Source organism: Pungitius pungitius, chromosome 16 (genome assembly GCF_949316345.1).
Source record: "Pungitius pungitius chromosome 16, fPunPun2.1, whole genome shotgun sequence".
NCBI lineage: Eukaryota > Metazoa > Chordata > Actinopteri > Perciformes > Gasterosteidae > Pungitius > Pungitius pungitius.
This window is the reverse complement of record NC_084915.1, coordinates 629,812-652,642: the sequence shown is the minus strand read 5'-3', so window position 1 is coordinate 652,642 and position 22,831 is coordinate 629,812. Positions and strand designations below refer to the sequence as shown.

Below are 22,831 nucleotides of genomic sequence, written 5' to 3'. Positions count from 1 at the left end.
AGGGAGGTTTCAGGTGTTGGATGTGTAAACAGCTTCAGCTCTGGTTTCAGAACATTCCTTTCCATGGGAGGAAAAAGTGGATTTTTATAGCATGTGTTTTACTCTGTGATGCAAACCACTGCTGGGGTCTTGTTCATGAAGCCCGATCTGATCTCCTCTACACTCGCCGTTGACTCGGCAGAGTCGCAATTCCAGTGTGGGACCTATTTCATTTCCCCCCCATCAGCTGAGCTCTGAGGTGTGAAATTGGGCTGAATTTTGACTTGATTGAACAGAATAAATAACATGATGTGATTCTCGTCACTGCATAAAACGTTCTCAACATCCGTCTAATAGAAATGCATCTGTGCCTCTCTAAATCTGATCAAATTAAAATAAAGAAGTTGTCTGAGCCATCACACGGCCATCGTCTACTTTCACAGCCTTGTCTCGTATCCTCACCCTCATGTCACCAATGTCTATTTGTTTATAATTCTGGCTTTTTATGTCTGCCGATTGTCATCCACGCCTCAGGAATCTAAAACTAAGTGGTGTTCTTTATGAGTGGGCTATGATGAACCTGCATTTGCTTCAGTTTCATCTCTGCATAATCCAAAATCCGATGGATTAATCCCACTGGATTTTGCAGAGGGAACCGGGGGGAAGCTAAAATAATATAACATCCCTGCAGTATTCTGTGGGTCAGTGGCTTCTATGCAGCTCCTTCCTGCTGACCTCAAACAGCCAAACAAACAACAACTAATGCTTCTGTTTTGAGGACAACATTAAGAAAAAGCTCTTGAATTAGGTCATTCCTTTCTCATGGTGATTTAAATAAAAACACAATGTACTGTTTTTTCTCCTTTCACTTTGAATGACAAAATGTATTATGTGCCATACAAATAAAGGTTGATATTATCACCATTTGGGTCAGTACCAGGTGTGGCCCTTCTGGTCTCCTTGGGGTGACTTTCAACCACTGACACCAAACATTCTGTTGCCAGCATTTGAAATGTGTTAATAATAGAACAAGAAGAGCCACCAGCCTCTAGCTGTGTAAAGACAAGCCCACTCAAATCTTATTTTCAAGCTTCAAATACTACATCTGTCTCTCAATATATCTTTTTTTTAATGGAAAAAAAGTCTCTCCCTGACTTATTAACTGAAATGGCTTCACAAACAAAGAACATGAACTCCTGGTTGAGCCCCTAATGCTAAAATGAAGTGATGTCATGGCAACAGTGCAAGGGGCAAAGCGATCATTAACTGTTACCACTCCTTCAAACTAAAAGACTTATTATAGTTGGATCTGTTGTGTCCCTTGCATTCAAACCTCAGTGCCCACAGAGAGTGGAAAAAGGGCCTCTCTTTGATTTGCCCTGGAAAGCTCTGTCTGTACCCACACCAGGGATTGTGTGACGGGGGCCTTGTGGTGTTTTAAAAGCACTGGCTGGTAAGACACGCTGGGAGGGCTCCAGGAGCTCTCTATGATGTCATGCCCCACTTTCAGACGGTGCTTCTGCTTACCCCCCCTTTCTGGGTCTGTGGAACCAATCTCACTTAGCTGTGCTACTTTCACCGTATAAACGCTTTAAACACGCCCCCACTTCCAAATAGAAGTGCAGTAGATTTAGCAGTTTTCCGATGGCCACATACTTGTGTGTGCTGTTGCCAAGGTTGTGCAAATGGAATATGATCTGTAGAGGGAAACGCAAAGAACCTGAATCAAAAATGTCACTGGAGGCGGCTGGAGCAGAGCTTCTAAGCAGCTGGTGTGCATGTGTGCTTTCCTCTAGGGCCACGCACCATTTTGGGTTCATTACATTTCTTGCAAAACCATATGATTTGATCATAAATAACGTGGCTGTTACTTCACTCTGACATCCCTTCTTCAAAAGGGATTTTTAAGATGACCAACTTCTTAATTCTCTTTTTATTTTTTTCTCCATTGACACAACCTCTGCAATGACACAAATCAAACTACGTACTACGAAAAAGAAGATCCTCATGTACGCAACATTTTGTGGGAACGCTCCATAAGGCCTCTGCACACAAACATTACAAAATGATACTTGGTGGGTGCTGGCCCCAAAGACTGTTCAAATATGGAGGCATCTCCACGGAAAACACTGAGAACTAGATCAAAACGCACTTCAATCCCCCAAGACTCATCCGAGGTAATATCCTAACATATGCAGAAATATGTGTACTTTTTGTACGCCTCAGGGTTTGAAGGAGTTGTCCTTCCTGTCCGACATTCTTCAGAAGCTCTCACCCTTCAGGGCACTCGTCCACAGCTCTTTTTCAAACCGGTTTCAAATTCCGACATAGTTCAAGCGTTTCAGAAAGTTGAGACAGTGCTTTAACACAGTCATGATGGCCTAACCATCATTTCGAGAAAGGATGAAGGCATGCACACTTCTATGTGTGTGCTTGCTGTGGGAGGTGAGCATGTGCACGCTATCTGTACTTCTGCTAGCTGCAGCCACACCCAGTGGCCTCTTACCTGGCAGTATATGTGCACCAAGTACACCAGCTCCTTGGACTCATAGCCGTTCCGCGTCACTTCACACTGCTCATCCCCGAGGGACAACTGAAAAAGACAGAGATAAAGAGACCCGTGGTTATTCCGTGGTTATTCCTCAAAAATAAGTACAATCAGACAGAGGTGATTGATAAAACAGACTTTAACATTTCACAAACCCTTTCACCGGTACATTATCCAGAGGTCAGCAGGGGACAGCAGAAATCTATATTATATTCATTTATTATATTGAATGTATATTACCAAAGCCAGGCAGGCAGGGATCTAATGACAGCCATGACTGGTCACGTCCTAAGTGTAATATGCTGCAGCTTTAATAAAGTGGTCAAATAAAACATGAACAGTAGAGGAGAAGTCTTTCATTAACTTGGAAGCTACTTTCGAGGCGATATTTGGTTTCAGTATCGCTTTTCACTTCAGGTGTAGAGATAGATATTATTACCTACATTTTATTTTCTCACATTACTTTCAGAACAAAGCGAGGATGAAGCAGGCAGCTCTTGATCACATTTCTGACAAAATGATAAGCAATAAAACCTGCTTAAAATAGGTCATCTTTTTTACCTACTCAGTCTTTTTATGACACAAACCAGAGGTGATGAGGGCTGGACTGGTGGAAGGTTGGGATGTGTTTTGTTTGTATGAGGTGTGTTTTGATAACTGACTGCAGTGGGCTTTAACCTCATCAGCTCTGTAAGGCCCCTAGACGGGGGGCCTCTGCTCCAAAAATGGCATACCCTTGCTAAAAAATGTAATAACTCTGGAAATACATTAGAGAGTTGAATGTTTATTTACTAGTGAAGAAATAAATGAATATAGCACACAAAACAAACTTTGAATCCCCAGAAGTAAATACCAGCCTTATAAAAGATGGAGATAACCGGCTAAAAACACATCCACCTGATGGCCTAGTGTGTAATCATGGAAGTTTCACGTTGAAAGTGAAGCTGAACGACTTAAAGAAGGCTTTAGTGCAGGCCTCACAGCACCTGAAACAGCTGACTGCTCTGGTTTGGTAAATCGCATGGTTCAACCACTTTTTTTGATTATCTAATCCTTTTGGATCCGAAGAGCACCACGCGGAAAAGAGCAATAGTTCCCTTACAAACTGAAGTGATGCGACTTCAATGGCCCCTGCATGTATCCCGCTAAAGAAAAGGCTTTCATAATTTCATAAAGACCGTACAGTAAGGGGCATTCATCATTTATATGCTTGGATGCTTGTTGGTTATTTTGCTTTGGCAAGAGAAATGATGAGAATATCACTCAACTCAGCGTTGTCTGGGCTAGTGATTCGGTGTCTAATGTTCTTGCTTCTGGCTTTGATGAAAAAAGTGTAAATGAGCTAATGATGCAGTTTCTGGACTAATTTGCAAAACCTTTTTTTATGACTGGTCGGAATTAGGGCTCATCAAATGTACTTTTTGTAGGTGAATAAGATTATGATAAATGCACAAATCCCTGTTTATTTTATTCATTATATTCACTTCGTCATGTCATGAAACATCACACTGGAAAAGGACCAAAGACGAGCGCATCCACCTGGGTGTCATGTCTCCATCACTGACTGAAGTTCTTTGTCCCAGTTATGGATGCTGATTGACAGCTTTCCCAGTGGGAAATAGGCTTACTTGAAAGAAAAGGAGGAGACATTCAAACTTGGTCGAACCCTGTGGAAGCGTCCCAAAAAAAGTGTTGATGAGTTCAGTGGAACGGTGTTGCTCGCATATTGATGAAATATGTAGATGACACATCTCCTCCATACACAGCTCTAATCTGAACCATGGAGATTGGAAACATTTCAATTGCCTCTGATCTTGTTGATGGGGAGCCACCAACTCACGGCCGACGCTGCTAACAACGTCAACAACGTCAACAACGTCAACAGTGCTCACAGATCTGACAGGGTTTGACCTTAACGGAGCCCTCACCATTGGCTCCCTCAAGTGTCCCTCCCTGAATGTGTTGCTCTCAGTGCTCCTTAGGTTTGTACATCTCAGCTCTCTCTCTCACAGCTGCAAACATTCCAGATTCAGTCTGTTCAGTTCATTCAGATCCAATAAAATGGTTTCTTGTTTCACAACAGCAAGCCTTGTGACTCAAGGTGGTTGTATGTATTATATGCTCCCGAGATCCACTGGACAGATATTGTTTCATCGATGTTCTGGTGCCACTGAAGGGGGAGAAAAACACATGGACGGGTTGTTGTTTTCATGTTGGAGAGCGCTTGATTTAAAGACGGACGTTAGTGGACAATGGCTGTTTCTTTACAGAAACACCCTCTAGTATGACAGCAAAGTCCCAATTACCCCTTTGTTGTTCCTCAGTATCAGAAGTGAGAAACCCAAAATGTTTACCCTCACTGCACAAGCAAAAGCAATCACTTCATCAAGTAGAAACCTTATTGTGAGCCCATAGAAGCAGACATTTAAGCACGTCACTGGGTTTAAGAGCTTGGGCCTATATCTTTGGGGAAAAGACAGCAGCCTAAAGCCTAATGTAAGAGTTGTGATGGAGATCACAGCTTTTGCAACAAAACAACAGAATCATACAAAGCATTGCTTTGTTTTGGTAGAGAAGGAATCAAACCTCAAAGCTGTGCTGTAGGACAGGCAGAGAGCAGCATGTTTACACCCCTTCAGTCCACATCAGGCACAGATATTAATATTAGGTGAGCTTTCATTTGATCATTCTGTCTGTACAAATGTCTCTACAACTATTGGTGTAATGACCATGCAATTTGGCTCAAGTTAAGTTAATAACCTTAGTAATCCCATAGGATGAAAAAATGTACTATTGAATTCTCACCATTAGCAAATGTGAGCATGCTCACACAGTAAAATCAGGTGGTGAACATGATACCTGGTAAACCTTTGTTTGTTGCCATGCTAGCATTGGCATTTAGCTGAAGGCACTCAGAGCCAGCGTGGCTAGAAATGTAGTTTTGTCGAGTGCTGCGTGAATCCAGAGATTTTATTAGTCATATACGTTATGGACAGTCAGAATTATAATAAAAATGGGTACACTCTCACCATCACTTTTCTTCCCTGAGGAACATGGGCATGGCCCAGTACGAACATGACGGGACTTTGTGAAACAGTTCACTGACTTTCCTTATGCTGCACCATCATCTTTAATTGGGAGCACGAGAGCAGAAAAAACATTTGGGGAACCTTCCTGGAAGATCAGCTTTAAGGAACAATGCCCTTGTTTTGGCTGCACGAGGCACTGATCCGGAGTCAGTGTTTTACTTACAGTAGATGGGCGGCTGGTATGGCCTAGTTGGGAGAAACTGACAGCAGTAAAGGGAAGTCATATAAGAAACCCAAAAATATATATACACGTATTTCAGTGTGCGCATGTTATGAGGTGATTTCCATCCAACCTGTACTATCACACATTGTCCCTGTGGCTCCAGCAACAACAAAGCCCTTGCAGGGCTAGCAGGACACAAGGCTTTCACAAAAGATCTTACTAAATACTCAAAAGTGAGAGTACGCACCAACTGGCATCAAGGGAGTGCAATGCAAATATCCCAACAATTAGCAAAACACTATTAGCTTCTCCATGCCCTCACGCTGTACAATGTCATATGTCAAACTGCACATGCACTGTGGGGTCTGAGATCTGTGGTTTATACCTGGAGAGACAGAGGGGACGCCGCACTGCCCCGCTAACAAAGGTTCCTAAAGAATAAGAAAAAGTTCAGACCCAACTGTCGTATGTTGGACACAAGCGAGTCCTGCAGGCACCCAAGGACAAAGGGGAAGCACTGCTCTGACAACGGCAGCAGAAGAGAAACGAGCCAAAGGGTAAAGTCCAAAAGACAGAAGACACTTAGTACTCACAGCAGTTCAGCCAGTCCTTCCTTTAGTCCCTACACGCTCTCCTTTCCCTTCATGCTGGGCAGCAGCGAGTCTCCCCTCGTTAATGCTCCCAACACCTGTCCCCGCTCTATTCCTCTGGCAGTGTGTGTGGGAGAATGCACGTCCGGTCCACAGTCCTGCTGCCCTCGGTGGGACGGAAATGTCAGCTCTCCACTTTCTTTCACTGGGAGTGAGAGAGGCGGGGTGCTGTGCTGCTGGTGGGGCTGGATGAGTGGAGGTGGTTATTTGATGGGTTCCTCAACGGGATAGGTTTCATCTCCTCCATGTTGCACCCTCAACCATCCTACTCTCCTCGTCTTCTTTCCACTTGTCCACTTCCTCCCTCCGAAGCCTCGACAGCGAGCAGTTATATCATTAATTATATTAGCAGCAGGAAAAGACAGAAGCGAACTACCAGACAAAAAAGAAACTGCTTTTCTTTCTTTCCTGCCTCGTCCTTCTGCCACATGCTATTCTCTCCCTGCTCCCTCCTCTCCCCCTGCCTGACATGCTGGTTCACCCCTCCCCCTGCTCTCCTCCTCTCCAGTTGGTACGTTCCCAGGACAAAGAGCAGGGATGGAGGGAGCAAAAGCAGCAGAGGAGAGGTAGAGAGCACAGGAGGTAACAGGGGGAGGGGGGAAGAGGGGAGGAGCGTTGCTGTCCTTCCACATGTGCAGTTCGGCCACTTGTCCTTTTCCACAGTGGCATTAAAAAAATCAGCAGTTCTTGCACATTTTTGGTCAAAGGACAGCAATGCATTACAACTAAAAGTATATTAAATCAACTGTGCCAACAACCTTATATACAAGAGGGAGGCTGATTTAACTCTGTATTTAAATACCCACACCGCAGTAAATAACCACGCAGCGTGGTAGCTCGCAATCTAACGTTCTGGCAAAGTAGAAATAGAGTCACCAAAAATATAACCATAACCTCCCCTCTGCTGCACAACCTACTCTGCGGTTGCAGCCAAATACCTCAAACAAAAAAACAAAAAGGAAAGCCAAGAGGTTTCATCAGCCGTGATGACTTCACATAAAAAGCCCTTTTGCTCCAGAGGAGAACTCAAATCCAAGCAACCGGGTCAGAAGGGTACGGCTCACTGGATCCCGTCCTGTGCTGCTTGGAAGCAGACATGTTCCTCTGTGCAGGAGAAACACCAAAAAAGAAATCCAAAATATACTTAAATGAAACTTTTTTACTTACTTTTATCGCTGTAACCTTCCTTCCTAAAGTAACTTTAAAAAAAGCCTGCTGCCAAACATTTTCAGTTAAATCGTGGCGACAAAACAGTCTGCGCTCAATCTGAATAGCCCCCCCCACTCCCCCCCCCGTTCTGTGCTCAAGGTGAGCCGTTCCTCGGGAAAGATGGGGCGCCTGGCCGAAGCATCAAATCCTCTGCTACAAGTCAGCCTGATGAATATCAAATGATAATCCAATGATGACCCAGTTCATTACGCTCTCTCCTCAGGATAGAACTGGTTTATCATGTGTGGGGGGGTCAGTTTTCCAGGAAATGGAGCAGATGTCGAGGTGTCAGCAACTAAAACCCTTATCAAATTGTAGGATTGTTCTATATTAAAAATAAGATTACCCCTTTTCTATAAATGACTTTTGGTGATCTTTGACATGTATTGCATTAGACATTAGCTCCTTTACTCCATGCCGAGTAGTGGGTTTAGAACTAGAATAACCCCTTTGAGGTTGGAAGCGTCCCTATCCTATTAAACATGTGTGTGAAATCATTAGCAAATCAGTGTTTCCCTACCATTACAACAGGCCACCCCCTGAAATGACTTCCCCCTTCCTGAGGGTGTGCAGGAAGCAGCGGGGCAGAGAGCACTACCACTCGCACCACTCTGGTGATTCTGTCTCTTAAACACTGGCCATTTATGTGGGAGGCAAATTACTTTCCAGTTTCATAGAAAAACCTCCGGAATATCACAAAAACATCTTGGTAGATATTGCATCATTGTCTTTTCTACCCTCAGTAGAAGTCCATCAATTTCCAGAGTCCAGTTTGCAATATAAATGACTCCAGTGGAGCTGCAGACGATGGGACATCCGGTAAGTGGAGTTTTGGGAATGTCTTTTTACTGACTGACTCAATGTTACTTTTTAGTTAGCATGAATATCCCTTGCATATATGAGTGATTTTTTCAGCATTAAAATACATGACACACTTTAGCTTCCAGTACAGTCAGGCACATCAAAACCATGGGTTGGAAGTTGTGCACACTGGTTTCAATTAGTCAATCTTTAGATCAAACTGCAGCTGCATCATCTTGGATAATAAAGTATGACATTTTAATACAATTATTGATGAAACATGCTTAACAGTGCTATGAGTGATTGAGATGGAGCTCCACCCTTGGGTGAAGTTTGTGAACATTGCATTCTAGCGTTGAGGACAATCCCATCTTCAACCCTTGTGTGTTGTCCTCTTACATTACATTACATCCAAAGCGACTTACATTGCATCATAACCCACGCGTTACATTTTGCCTGGGGAGCAATTAGGGGTCAGGTGTCTTGCTCAGGGACACTTCAACAAGGCACATGGGGCAGCCGGGATTCAAACCACCAACCTTGCGGTTCCTAGCGCATCACACTACTCCATGCGCCACGATCGCCCCATACAACAGCCAGGAGAGACACAGAGAGAGGGTGTGTGTGAGTGTGTGTGTCCGGCTGGCCTTTTGTTTCTTCTAACAAGGGCCGAATGAGTCCAACGGTTACGTCATCCTCTGAATGTGTGACAGAGGGCGGTTTTCACATGACATTTTGAAGCTCTGTTTGCTTTGTTCAGACAAACATGTGATCCTGAACTATTCTACAGACACGACTGATGCAACGTTAACGTGGGATTAGTCTCTGGACCGTCAGCTGACCCTGTGCCTTTAAGGGGCAGCCTACCTCCTGGGTCTCTCTCTGAGTGCACAGCCGGAGCGTGATAGAGTCGATGCAGGCAGGCGAGTGATGGGAGGTATGGAGGATAGGATGAGAGCCAGCCCCCCCCCCCTCCCCCCCCCAGCACAGGGTTACCATCATGTCACAGTCTGAAGATGGAAGCAGCTGAGACACAGCAGCCGTCCCAATATGCAGCCTTATTCCCCCAGACACTAAAACCACACCCGAAGAGAAAGGAGACACTCCTTCACAACTCGCAGCGCCCCTCTCCATCTTTAGCACTAAACGATATCTGCTAAGCTTGTAGTTTGCATGGTGATCATATTTTGCTTTTACTTCCTACACACACAGACATTAACTGTGTGTAAGGAGGGAAGGATTAGAAAAATGACTAACAAAACATGTTGTCCATCAAGCGTTTAATGTAACTAATGTGAACATAAAGTGATCCAATCCTAATTGACCCTTATCCGAGGTCCGGCCCCTGGAGCTTATCATGGTTCAACACTGAGTAATGATATGTTCTCAGTGTATCCATTTTATATTGTATTGGGATGCTACATCTAGACTAGAGAGTCCGATTTGGGATATTGTCATATAGTAATACGTTCTGTTTTCTTGGTATTTAGGAGCGCGATACAGTGTCCTTCAGCAGATGGATGTGAAGACAAACAGCACTCAGCACAGTGGAGCTCAAACATCAGACCGAAGCAACTTGAACCAGTGTGTATTGCTGTGTTTCCTTTTAACAACCTCTAGATAACTTCAGGTGCGTCCAATCATTGTACACACAACTACTTGGAAAATGTGCCACAGTTTTTTGACACTACCGGCTGGCTCCTTTAATAGTTAAGTGTGTGTAAGGACTCGAACCGCAGTACACTGTAGTGGATTCAATAGAGGTCCGTAGTGTTGGGAGGGGGAGCCCAATGGAAAAGAGGGGAAGCTGCAGGCCGTTCAACAGAGACATCAAGTGGAGCAGAAGCCACGGACACACTGCCTAAATGATGGAGGGAGATCTACTTTATCAGATGCACATGCTAGTCAGGGCAAACAGCCATCTCCTTTCAACACAACTCGATATAAAACAGCTTGTGCACAGGGTCAACCAGTTCTAAGGTCTGCTGCTTGAACAGTGCCATTGTTCTGCAACATCGTAAATACCCCCGGGGCAAATTTTATAAACACAGGGATGGATCCAGCAAATAAACAATAACCGCATTGATAAAACATGGAGCCCAATGCAGTTTTATGAAATTAAAAAAAAACAGATCCAGCTAGGATTTAGTGTGTCGTGTCGTGGCATAGAATTCTCATTTGGTTTTAATTACAACCAATTACACTTTGGAACGCTTACTTGAATGATATGTTGTGTACCAAATCTTATTTTTTATTATCAACCATGACATGCAGAGAGATATATATATATATAAATACTACTCTCTGGATTAAGGTGGATGTAAAATAATTTAGGAAGAAACATTCACCTGCTGATGCATCCTGTCACAGTGTCACAGTGTGTGTGTTGCTCAGTACCACATTGTTATAAGCCCTTTCATTCTTGTCTGTGTCCCTTTCACTTTTCAGCCTGGAAGTATAAATGATATCACTGCTATCGTCCATTATGTCGAAAGTCAAAAAGAATGCAGGGTACTGGCCCGAAACGCCACCAACTCCATGAAGAGAAGACGTTGTAGGTCTGAGAATGAGAGCGTTTTAAGATGACCAGCAGCTTGCCGTCTGCCACAGGCACGAAGATGACCTTAATGGTTTTACACGGCGCTGGCAGCCTGATGAACAACTGCTCTTTTAAGAGTCTATTGACGGTGCAGGAGGTACAGAACGGAGACTTCAGGCCCGTCAGCTTTGGTCATTATATGGCTTTCATGTCAGAGCCCCCAAGACCTCCTGAAGGATTAGAACCTTCATGTGGAAACACGAGGGCACAACGGTTAGACTGAGTGTGTCTCTACTGTAAAGCTAGTAAGCAGGTAGTAAGTCATAGCCCAACTGTAAGGCACACACACACACACACACACACACACACTACTTAATGGACCAGTAACTATTATCTGGAGACTCCTACACAAACTGAAAAAGATTCGAGCAAAGTACGTCCCATGCCAATGAAAAAAAGCTATTCTTATGAACTGACCAAATGTTGGGAAAAATCATAAATATCAATAAATGGATCAATCAAAAGCTTTAAAAGTGGCTCACAATCTTTGAAGAGACAGAATGCATTTTTGGTAACCTACTACACATTTATTCACACACACAAAATTGGAATGCACTTAATAATAAGTAGGTCGTCCAACTGAGTACAATTAGTATTAGTTGTATTAGAGAGTCTGGTCTGGAGTCTTGGTCTGGAAAACCTGGCTGTACCTTTTGGGCTTTGTTGGGTCTTCCAACAGTATCAGAGGTCATGAAGCAAACTGAATTACCAGTATCATAGGGGAAGATAGGGGGAGACTCTGAATGCAGGCAGCCTGCTCTTTGGCCTCTTTGACATCAGAATGTTTTTACAACAAAACCTTGGCTGACTCAAACTGTCCTTTGGCAAAGCTTTATATTCTGGAACTCAAAGAATGGGCGTCCAAGCACAAGGACGAATGCCAACGGGAACAATCTGGAACAACTACTGGTGGATCTTAAGCTGAAAACACATCTCTGAAGCTAAGAGACATCATACTGACGACTGCAGCTAGAACAGATGACAGGTGGCAGCACCACACATGGACAAAAAGGTCTTTAAAAGTTCAACATGTTTTGGCCAAATGAAAAGAATACATTTGTGAACTCTGTATAGACTCTGAGCTGAGATTATGCATAAAGTATAATGTTCAACACGGGGAACAAAAACAGAACAAAGACGAGAGTCTTTCACTAGGGGTTTCTGTTCATGCTGTTGGATACTGAAGCAAAATGAGTTATGAGAAACCACAAAGAGTACACACTTCACACACACAATTATGCAAGCGGTAAATGAGGAGCTGGCTTCTGCAGTGTAACCTGAGTCACATCAACAAATAGCTCAAGTAGACAGTCATCAGGAGCAGCCTCTCCGGCTCCCTACAGCGCTTTGGAATAAATGCAGCAGAGCGCTGACCCCTGCTGGTGTCTCAACACTATGACAAAGCTGTGTGAGGGAGAAATGCCATTCTTATGATGAGGTTACAAAGTAGTGGAGTAAAGGCGTAGGCTGGTTTCACACCACTACTCCATTGCATCTTTACACCCTTGTCCAGACTCCTAAAATCTTTAAGAAGCACTCACCTGAAGTATTGCACATATTGATCATCACACCATTAAGTTGAAACTTGCTCTAAAAATATTTTTTTCTCTCGCACATGCTAGAACCAACAGATGTGCCATATGACATTGTCAATTCAAACTTTTGAAAGGCGCCTCCCAGAACCCAAAATCACCATAGCAACACATCCAAAGACTTGAACCTCCTCCTGTCCATGTTTAAGTTTATTTTACGCTTCAGAAACAAATTGCTTATTGTGAAAAATACTGATTCTGATCCGCCCATACACCGATTCGCATACATTCAAACTCCTAGTTCTACATCGCCATCTACTCATAGATGTCTATACACACACATATATATATATGATATAGAAGCGCATCCAGAACAATAATCTATTCATTCGTATCAATTAGATACTCTTTGGGCTTGTTTTTATCTACTTACTTGGAAGTGTGTGTAGGCAGCATGACAGGGAGCATGTCACGCGCTATTTTAATGAAGTATCGACACTAAAATTATGCAAACTCGTATTTGTTTTTAACAGACGGGTACCGCAGAACCTTTTAAGCATCGATGCGTTGTGCAACATTACAAAGGAACCAGTGGGATGCTACACATCATCCCTGCATTACCGTGTACTGCATTTACCAGTCATCATCATGCCTCCTGTACTATTGCTTTCATTTTGTATGTTTTTGTTTCATATCTACATTTTTTTGCCAGGAATGTGGTACACTGTACGTCTGTAATGTTGTGTACAGAAGTTTTCAATGTTGTCTGTGCTTTGACATGAATCCAACTTTGGCATTAAAATGCATCTAAAGAGGCTACATCGGCTACTTTTACTTGACGGTGTAGACACGTAGTGTGTAGTACTACAGTACCCCTCAGTGGAAGGAGTGTTGAGCTGGAATGAACGAGGTCATGCTGGAGAGCCCGTTGGGCATCCAACAAGATATCAAACGCATGCAAATCGTCAACCATCACAAGATATCCACGCCAAAAAGGTTGGCGTCAATTTGAAGAGGCATGAGAGTCTTACTTCTGGCTTTATGAGAATCATCTTTCCCCAGCACTGCAGGGTAATAACTGGCGAGGGCATACGTCTTTGAAGACGGATCAAAGCTTCTACACCACGAGTGACATCCACGACGATGTCATTCATTTCATACAAATGTCAAAAGCGCATTGAGAACAATCATTTCTCTCATCACACGAGTGATGACACTTTGCATCCATGTGGTGAGGTGAGTGAGGGAGATATCATCCATGCTTTTACCTGAATGGACCCAAAGTCCACGTTCTCGTAGTGGAAGTGAGCGCACTCTGCCAGTTTCGGGAAGTGGCCCTTGGTGAAGCAAAGTCTGCAAACATGACACACACAGACACAGTTTGGTTGGCACTCCATCCTCTGCTTATCATATCGCCTCACAAGTGTGTGTATGACTCGCATTAGAAGGAGGGTGCAGTGCAAACAGAGGAGGAAGAAACAGAAAATAGACGTGGGAACTGGAAACGGAGGCGATAACCCGCCGGTTGAGAGCGATGCATCGAGGCGGAGGAGACAGGTGGCAGCGTGTGTGTGTGTGTGTGTCAGCTCACTTCTTGACGTTCTTGACCTTCATGCTGGCCGTGCTGCTGCTGCACGAGCGCATGAGGTGTTCCGCCCTCAGCTCAGGGATCTCTGCACTCCTTGCCTAAAACAAGATGAGATACATGAGATTGTCACGTTGACCTCACAACAATAAACTGCTAAGCAAATGGATTTGATCACAAAGAAGCTCACCATTGTAGTAACCTATTATCTGCTAGTGCAGTCTAATATTGATTTCTTGAATTGATTCAATGAGATCTAATGAGTACTAATCTGTATAGCTGCATCAATTGGTTACTTGTATTTTTGGACGTTTTACATGAAATCCATTATATTTCACTTCCTATAAAGTGTTCCTTTAAACCTACTTTGACCGGATCAGCTTGTAGCTTCCTTGTGGACCTGTTTCTAGGGTTTATCAATTAGGCCTGCCAGAAAAAAGTAAATCACTCACAACTTCCTACTGTGAAAATGTTAATAGTCTTGATATTATCTTAAATGCAGATAAACACTGCACTAAAACCTTGAACCCTAGAGGGTATTTACTATAAACACACAAGGCCATCCTCTTTGTTGACCCTTTTTACATCACCATGCTTTCACTGGTGATACCGTTTCTGATTGTGGGTTAATCAGACTTACAGACGGGCTTTAGTAGGGTTTGAAATGTCTACCAGAGCCTCACAACCTCAGTGATGAGACAGTGGGACAGAACTAAACCCTCAGAGAGCAGGAGCACGCCTCAAAGTCTGTAAATCCGTAAGGAGGGAGATTGGGATTGGGCCTCAGTCCAGTGACAGAGGTGTGGGTACAACTATTGGGGAACCAAATCAGAAGGAATTATTTCCACCAATGTCAGGGCAAACTCTCCCTGTTCCATGTGAAGGTCTTTGTTTAGAGCTGAGGGACAACGCAGGGTCTCAGCTAGCTGTGGTCAACGCAACATTTACAGAAGCCCCAGCGGGCAGCAGATTTGTTTTTCAGTAAACAGGTTAGTGGAGCACACCTGATTTCCAAAACAGATCTATGGGAGTCTGATGAAAGTAAAATGACTCTGTGAGTCAGCGTGACTGAGTAAGGGGGAGCTGGAGCAGACCTGTGCAGCCACCACACGGTCAGTGACAGTGAAGGTGGATGCAGACGAGGTCGTCCATGCAACGCGTTGGTGGTACCAAGCTGTCAGAGGCGCCTGACCTGGTGCACATCCAGGGTACAGTCACGTATCAACAGCTTATAACCTGCCTTTTAATTAATCCATTCGTTTTAGAATTGCTCATATGAAAGCAAAAACCCTCCCAAATTGTTTTACTAAAATAAATTTGCTTCACTGAAGAAAGATTGATCATTTAATGAACACAGAATGGTCGCCTACAGAGAACAATGTGAAAATTGAACAAATTTACTTTATGTTGCATAACATCAGTGAATTAAGTCGTGGTCCTGTGAGATCCATATTTAATATCTTGTATGGCTTCCATGAGCATGAAGGACTGCATCCATGCGATATGACAATGATTCATTCAATTGATTGATGAAGTCATCGGGAATGGCAAAGAAAGCAATCTGATATGCATCCCTGAGTTCATCAATATTCTGTGGTTTCATCTTCCATGCTTCCTCTCATTCTACCCCATGACATGCTCAATGATGTTCATGTCTGGTGACTGGGCTGGCCAGTCCTGGAGCACCTTGATCTTCTTCGCCTTGAGGAACTTTGATGTAGAGAAGGAAGTATGCGATGGAGCACCAGCTTGCTGCAAAATATGATCCCTTCTATGGTTGGGATTGTAAGAGGTAGCCTATACTTATATAATATAGATATTTTAGGCTTTTGATATAGAGGAGCACAGCAAACCCACAACACATCTCCCGGTATATTTTACCACTTCCATTACTGAAAACAATAACCAGCTAAATCAATGTTGATGGAAGTAACACAGCCCAAATATAAGAAAGCTCAGGCTGCCACTACAGTGCTATGAAACAGTTTGGGCACCACTGATCATTTTCAAGATTTTCCTTTATGTATCATTGGTTGTTCGGAACAGCAATTTCAATTAAATATATCATATAGCAGACAAACACAGTGATGTTTAAGAAGTGAAATGAAGTTTATAGGATTTACAGAAAGTGTGCAATAATTACTTAAACAAAAGTAGGCAGGTGCATAGATTTGGGCATTAGATTTTGTTTGGCCTGCCACTACGGGCCTTAACTAGAACTGTGCCTGTGGTCTTCCATTTCCTCACTATGTTCCTCACAGTGGAAACAGACAGCTGAAATCTGAGCTAGCTTTTTGTATCCTTCCCCTAAACCATGATGATGAACAATCTTTCAGGTCATTTGACAGTTGTCTTGACGCTCCCATGTTGCCAGTCTTCAGAGAAGATGTAAAGAGGAGAACATCTTGCAACTGGCCACCTTAAATACCTTTTCTCATAATTGGCGTCACCTGTGTATGTAGGTCAAGGGTCAATGAGCTTACCAAACAAATTTTGTGTTCCAATAATTAGTGCTAAAGGTATTCAAATCAATAAAACAACGAGGGTGCCCAGATTTATGCAATATTATATTTATGAAATATTCAGGTTGAGCTACTTTCATGCATACCTACCAGTACAATGCGTCAGTGTGACCAAAAAACAGCCACGGGCATATTCCTCGAATGCGTGACTCAGATGTTTGAAATCAATGTGGAAGCTCTGAACTCATTCCTACCTCTCCCTGTTTCCTCTGTCATAGCAAATCTAGAACCACTGAAAAGGTTTGGACTGTTACCTTTATGCCACCTTTAATGCAACGCTCTGCAGAGAGAAAGTCCCACCCACACGGGGCAGCAGGGCGTCGGTGTGACAGCTCACACCAAGTTGCTCTGCGCTTTTCACCGTCTCCTCCGGTCAGGAGACATGAATACTGGAAGCCGCTCCCACTCGTATCAAATATTGAACAATGAATGGCAGACTGAGGGCATCAAAAGCCCCGCCTCCTGTGATCAATATTAACAAGCCTGGCGAGATTCTCCCACACACACAGCCAAACATGGGTGGCTCGGCATGTTACCATGGAAACGGCCTCTTCCAACGTGCTGTTGATGCTGAAGAAGCAAGACCTGAACCAAAGATGGTAAGGGAGGAAATTGTGAATGACGATCTGGAGAATGGAATCTGGCCTTCAGAGGGACGACAAGGGAGTACACAGAGAGGGGGAAGCAGTAACCACAGCAATAAGAAGCAAAAAGCCAGGTGCGGGCAACAAAGCCTCTTTCCACCTGCCTTGACGTCATGATGACATCACACAAGAACTGTACGTGGTAATGCAGAATGCCTGTGTTAATCGCATCAGGCATTCAACCATTCTCTGTGCGGTCCGGCTGAGGAACTTTCTATCTTGAGGCTGGTCAGCCGAACCGTTTGCCCCACACCTGAAGTTGTAAACCTGGGGGAAACGCTGAAACTATTTCACACTGCGATGAACTCAAAACATTACCAGATGTGCAAATGCAAAAGATTGTGAAAGAATGTGTGTGAGTGTCTCTCTCACCATGGCACTGATGGTCTCCTCCCAGTCAGGTCTCTCTCTAGGATGGATGTTAGCCAGTTCAGGCACAATATTGTCGTCCTCCAGGTGGCGTCCAGGCCTCAAGCCCCTGCAGAAAAAACACATAAATCAAGGTGCCATTTCACTGATCAGTCTGAAAACATTTAGTCTAAAAAATGACAACCATCACAAGAATTCCAAGACCCTATGTGATGTTTTCAAATTGCTTTTTGAGCATCATCGATTGTTGCAAATGGACAGATGTTGCAAAGGTCAGTGATTACCCTACAATTATATTGTGATGGGGGGGGGGGGCGCAGCCCCAGTCTGGAAAACGTTTTCACGTGTACTATTTGCAGCACATGGACACGTGTAGGTATGACGTGCTAGGTGCACTCTTTTGGGACGAGCATGATGTGGTCACCACGCGGAGACCCCGATAGAAGGAAATGAAAGCGGACAGAGCATTTAACAGATCTGATAATGGTTTGATTTAATTAGCATTAGGCCTTCAAAGAACCACTTGAAGTCAATGTGACTTCTCATTGATATGGAAAGTCTGTCACTGCTTCCAGAGAGGGTTGGGGAACAGGGACGGAGATGACGTGCATAGGCACAAGCAACAACATGTTGCTTCATGTTTGTAGTGTTTCTGGGAATATGAATACAATTAATGCCAATTAGAGGACAATTGGAGGGAAATGATAAAACACATTTTTTGGCAAATTAAAGGAGAACATTAAACACAATTGTAAACCCAAAGCCCATTAAAAGGTAAAAGACTGCTCACGACTACCGTGCCGTCATTCTTAATATTGTAGATCTGCCCCCTGCACCAAATCCAGAACAAGGTACCGAACGGACACACACAGTGTATACACAAAAATACACACACACAGACTCAGACTCCCAATGGACCTTGTTAAAGGCTGAAAAAAGGTCCTTTAGAAAAGGAGCAGACAGTAACCGTTTTGAAAATGACTGGACGGGTCGGGAAAAAAATATGTGAGAGCTAAGAAACAGGAAACTACTGGGAGGTACAAATTCATGAATATTAAAAATACTACCTAAAAGAAAACATGGTGTTTTTAGGTTATACTCTTACCAAGAAACACCAGTAGACTTTGACATTGGCTTGAAAAAGTTTTCACTATCATCTGCAGTTGTGATTCAGACCAACATTTAAATCTATATGTTTGCATTTTCTACTCCTCTACTACTTTTTTAATGAAAGCTTTCAGCCCTGCATCCGTTACCTAGACTGACCCTATATTTAATTCATGTTAAATCAACCAAAGGGTGATTTGTTAAATCTTTATAAAAGGGTTTTTGGGCTTCCCATGAACTGCTATCTTGATGCACGTTCCAACCCCTTCAGGCAGTGTAGTTTTCTTTGTTGCATCACTGACAATAAAGAGCTGCAGGGTAAAGCCCTTTGAGAATAGCACAGAATGGTAAAAGATGCTCAACATATAATTCAGAGCATATCAAGTGCTTCCAATTGGCTCTCAACATTGCATCTGCTGATGGCTAGCAACTACGTGTGCTAACAGGGCCAATAAGCAGCCACAGTGCAGACAGTTAGCTATTAGAGCAGGGGCAGCCACACTTCAGTACGTGTCACCAAAGCTACCATGCTAACTACCATGCTAACTACCATGCTAACGACCCGCCTGGCAGCGCACTGCGGACAGAGAAGGCCCTGAAAGCAGCTTTGGGCCAACAACAGACTTATCACGAGGCCGCTGATAAAAAGCAGCGTCTGACGCTTCGTTTAGAGACACACACACACACACGCACACACGCACGCACGCACACACGCACCCTCTTGTCCCCTCTCAGGTTAACAGTGCTAGTTTGGGCAGTACTTTTGCTATTGTTGTTGCTGTTAGCATCGTTGGCTGTGACCCGGCAAGGCTTCAAGGGGCATATTTTAAAGACAGACTGACTTACAAATGGATTTAAGGTTAATAAATGGAGCCAACTGGAAACACTTGTGGTTAGCCTTCATAACATAAAACCAGTGTTTTGTGGTTCCCTCTGAACCAGAGGTCTGTTTCCACCCCCGACTCTGGGCATTTTTCAATCTGCCTTTATTTTGCAAAACATCGCAAAATGAAACAAAAAACATCGATAGTAACAAAATGGGAAAAGAATTTGTTATGGTGCTAAGCAACAAAGAACTCTCCTGTGCAAAATGATAGAACATAACAAGACAACTAATGGCATGCTTTAAGCAGTGGAGGCTTGAGAAGTAATGGGACCATGTGAGGCCCGAGATAAAGGCCGACCCACTGCACTCGCCAACAAGCACCTTCTCCTTTCAGAAGAGCGACACATTCCCTGCATTCTCCGGTGAGGATGTCTGTGAGGAGAAAGGAACTGCTGCTTCTAGCACCTGCTCCAAAGACTTATTAATTATTATTATTAACCCAGCGACAGAAAAGCTTGCTGTAAGTTGGTGTTCAGCAGCACTCTGGCCTGCTTTTGGCCTCACGCACTCTCCTACAAATATATGTAAGACGAGAGACTGGGGAGATTGAGGACAAATATGGAGCACAAATGACAAAAACTTTCAGGTTCACGTTTAGCATAGACAAAGACTTCCTGCTCTCCTGGCCTACTGTCCAATGCTTCTCTCTCCAACACTGAGAGAAACAAAATGGAGAATCTTCAATTTTCAATCTTCAAACAACCACAAATGTTTCCAACGTCTCAATTTTGGAAAAATCAAAGGAACTAGCTCAATTTTCACAAAATGAAAGCCAAGAAACTCTCTCCTTTATTTACTCTCAGCAACCACTCTGCCTGTGCTATTAGGCTGCCACGCCACTGAATGCCTGACTCAACACAAACCTTCACCCCAAACCTTGAGGGTTTATGTGCTCATGTGTCATCACCGTTGCTGCAGTCGGTTAAGCAAAAGATTTTTCACTCACAAAAACAAGACAAAAAGAACTTTTGAAGGGGGCCAAAATGCTTGCTTAAAAGCTGCCACTCAACCAACAGTCACATGACATGTTACAAGATGCTCTCAACTAAAGCAACTTATTCACTCTCAAAAAAGGATGATGCTGAACCAAAGCATTATTTATTCTCTTTGGACAGTGCCTGAATAGCTGTTTCTCTTGCTTCCACCTGCTTTTGCTCTGGTAAAGCCTGTGTACACACAGTGGCATCATCACATGTCCCCCTTCCAAACTACTGTTAACAGTTCCTGCCGGAGATCCAGAAGCCTTTCCAAGCAAATGAGATATGATCCCGCCAGCGCCGTTTGGGTCTACCCGCAATTGGACACGAGCGTTCAGGCACTCAGAAGACATCCTGATCAAATGCCAGGACCACCTAAATGGGCTCTTGTCAATGCCCTAAGGATGAAAGGGCTCCCTCGCTTCGTCTCCACGGGCCCTGACACACCACCTTCTGCCAAAGCCGGGTTGCCGTTGAGCATTTGTGGCCCTCGTTGTAGCAGTGTGGTGCCAATCTGCCCTCGTTGGTGGATCTTTGGCTGATTCAGCGTGATGTATTGTCTGTCTGCTGGTCTGTTTGCCCCCTGTGGGTGAGCCCCGGGGCACGGTTATCATCCTTCTGCCCGTCCACAAAGTGTATATAGACTGGACAGACAAGACCTCCCCCGACAGTCCATTCTACACAAAGCTTTTACAGCTTAATAAGTCCTTTAATGGCTGCTGAGGTTGATGATGCTTTTGTAGGATGTGTGCTTTACTGGTGACAATCACACACACAGAATGAGTCCAGAATGGCTTAAAGCCAATGAGATCATACACCGTCATGTTTGAGGCTTTTACTTGGAACTGACAGTTGAAACGTAATCAACAGCACAAATCTGTTTGGGCTGCAAGGAAGGAATAAGACCAGCAAAACCCAGGCAACAGTTTGGATGGCTGTGATCAATGTTTATAAAGAGCAACCCTAAATAGCAGTGCCTGTTTTCGGCCCTGGACTCAACACACATGATACGTGCCACTCTTGGAACTGTCAGTAATCCACACCAAAGAAAACCATGGCAGTGCTCTGATGAAAGAGATATGCAGCGTGTAAATAAAATGGTGCGGTTCACTCCAGAACAACCACCTACCTCTGAATGGGTGGTTTGGAATATTGGAGCAAATGTTTGGGGAAATGAATTCCATGTTAAGCCTTTAAGTTTGTCCTACACAGCGGTAATTGTCTTTATGATCCATTATTTGTTAGTTTTATTTTCATTGGATGGTTTAATTAGTGTTGGTGTTGACCCTTTCCCATCAGTGATCAGTAAATTAGTGTTCACACGGATGTGATCCTGCATACTAATACAACAAACTTCCCCAATCAGCCATAAGTTATTACACAAAAGAAAAGCTAAAATACTAAAAATATATTTTTATTTCTCTTGAGTTATACTATAACATGACCACAAACAGATATAGGCCATCCAATATCATAAGAATGACCAGTAAAACTCATTTTATTGCGCATGTTGCTGGGATGTCAAAGAGCTTCTGCTTGCTATAGCCATGGAATTTTAACTAAGAAAAAGTCAATAGCTGTAAAGACTTTAAAAGATGTTTTAAGTCCTTTAAGACTACATAGAATATAATTAATCTATATCCTCACATACTAGTATGACATGATGATGTAAAACCAGTAGAAATATTTCTTGTAACACAGTCCGAGCTGTAAAACCATTCCATTCCACTTTCTATGCCGCCTTTCCTAAGAGGGTGACCGGACCTGGGGAGACGGGGAAATACAGGTACCTGCTGGACTTTCACTCTCACATTCAAATATGGGGTCAGATCAGTCTCAATAATTACAAATGCACACAGAACGACTCACAAACACAACAGGAAGATTCACAAATGTATTTGATTCAGTTAAAGCACATGATGCCGATGTTCTTATCCCATCCACTAACACCTGAGGACTCACGCCTCTCAAGAGGTCAGCCACCTTCAAATCAGCCAATACCGTAAGTATAAGTGTCTTAAAACGTGTACTGTGATGCCCTCAGTAAACATTGTAAACATGAGATTATGGTCTCTAGTCTCAAATGTGTTCATTGAGTAATAGAGTCGATCGGGGCATAAGACAGAGTAGGCTGAAGTGTGGGACTACTTTGACAGGTTGCTGCTAATGCC

The 22,831-nt window shown here is 43.6% G+C and overlaps 1 protein-coding gene across 5 annotated transcripts in view; it reads right to left on the bottom strand.

Annotated features, from left to right (window-relative positions):
• arhgap32b (Rho GTPase activating protein 32b) overlaps nucleotides 1-22,831 on the bottom strand; it is a 71,722-nt gene that overhangs the window by 25,922 nt on the left and 22,969 nt on the right. For 4 of the 5 annotated variants that reach the window (XM_037468324.2, XM_037468325.2, XM_037468326.2 and 1 more), the window contains exons 3-6: nucleotides 17,694-17,799; nucleotides 14,162-14,256; nucleotides 13,839-13,923; nucleotides 2,486-2,572 (exon numbers count right to left, since the gene is read on the bottom strand). In XM_037468324.2, the coding sequence (XP_037324221.2) occupies nucleotides 2,486-2,572; nucleotides 13,839-13,923; nucleotides 14,162-14,256; nucleotides 17,694-17,799 (373 nt within the window). Of the gene's footprint in view, nucleotides 1-2,485; nucleotides 2,573-6,372; nucleotides 6,910-13,838; nucleotides 13,924-14,161; nucleotides 14,257-17,693; nucleotides 17,800-22,831 lie in introns of those variants that run through there. The other variant, XM_037468328.2, reaches the window with a different exon arrangement.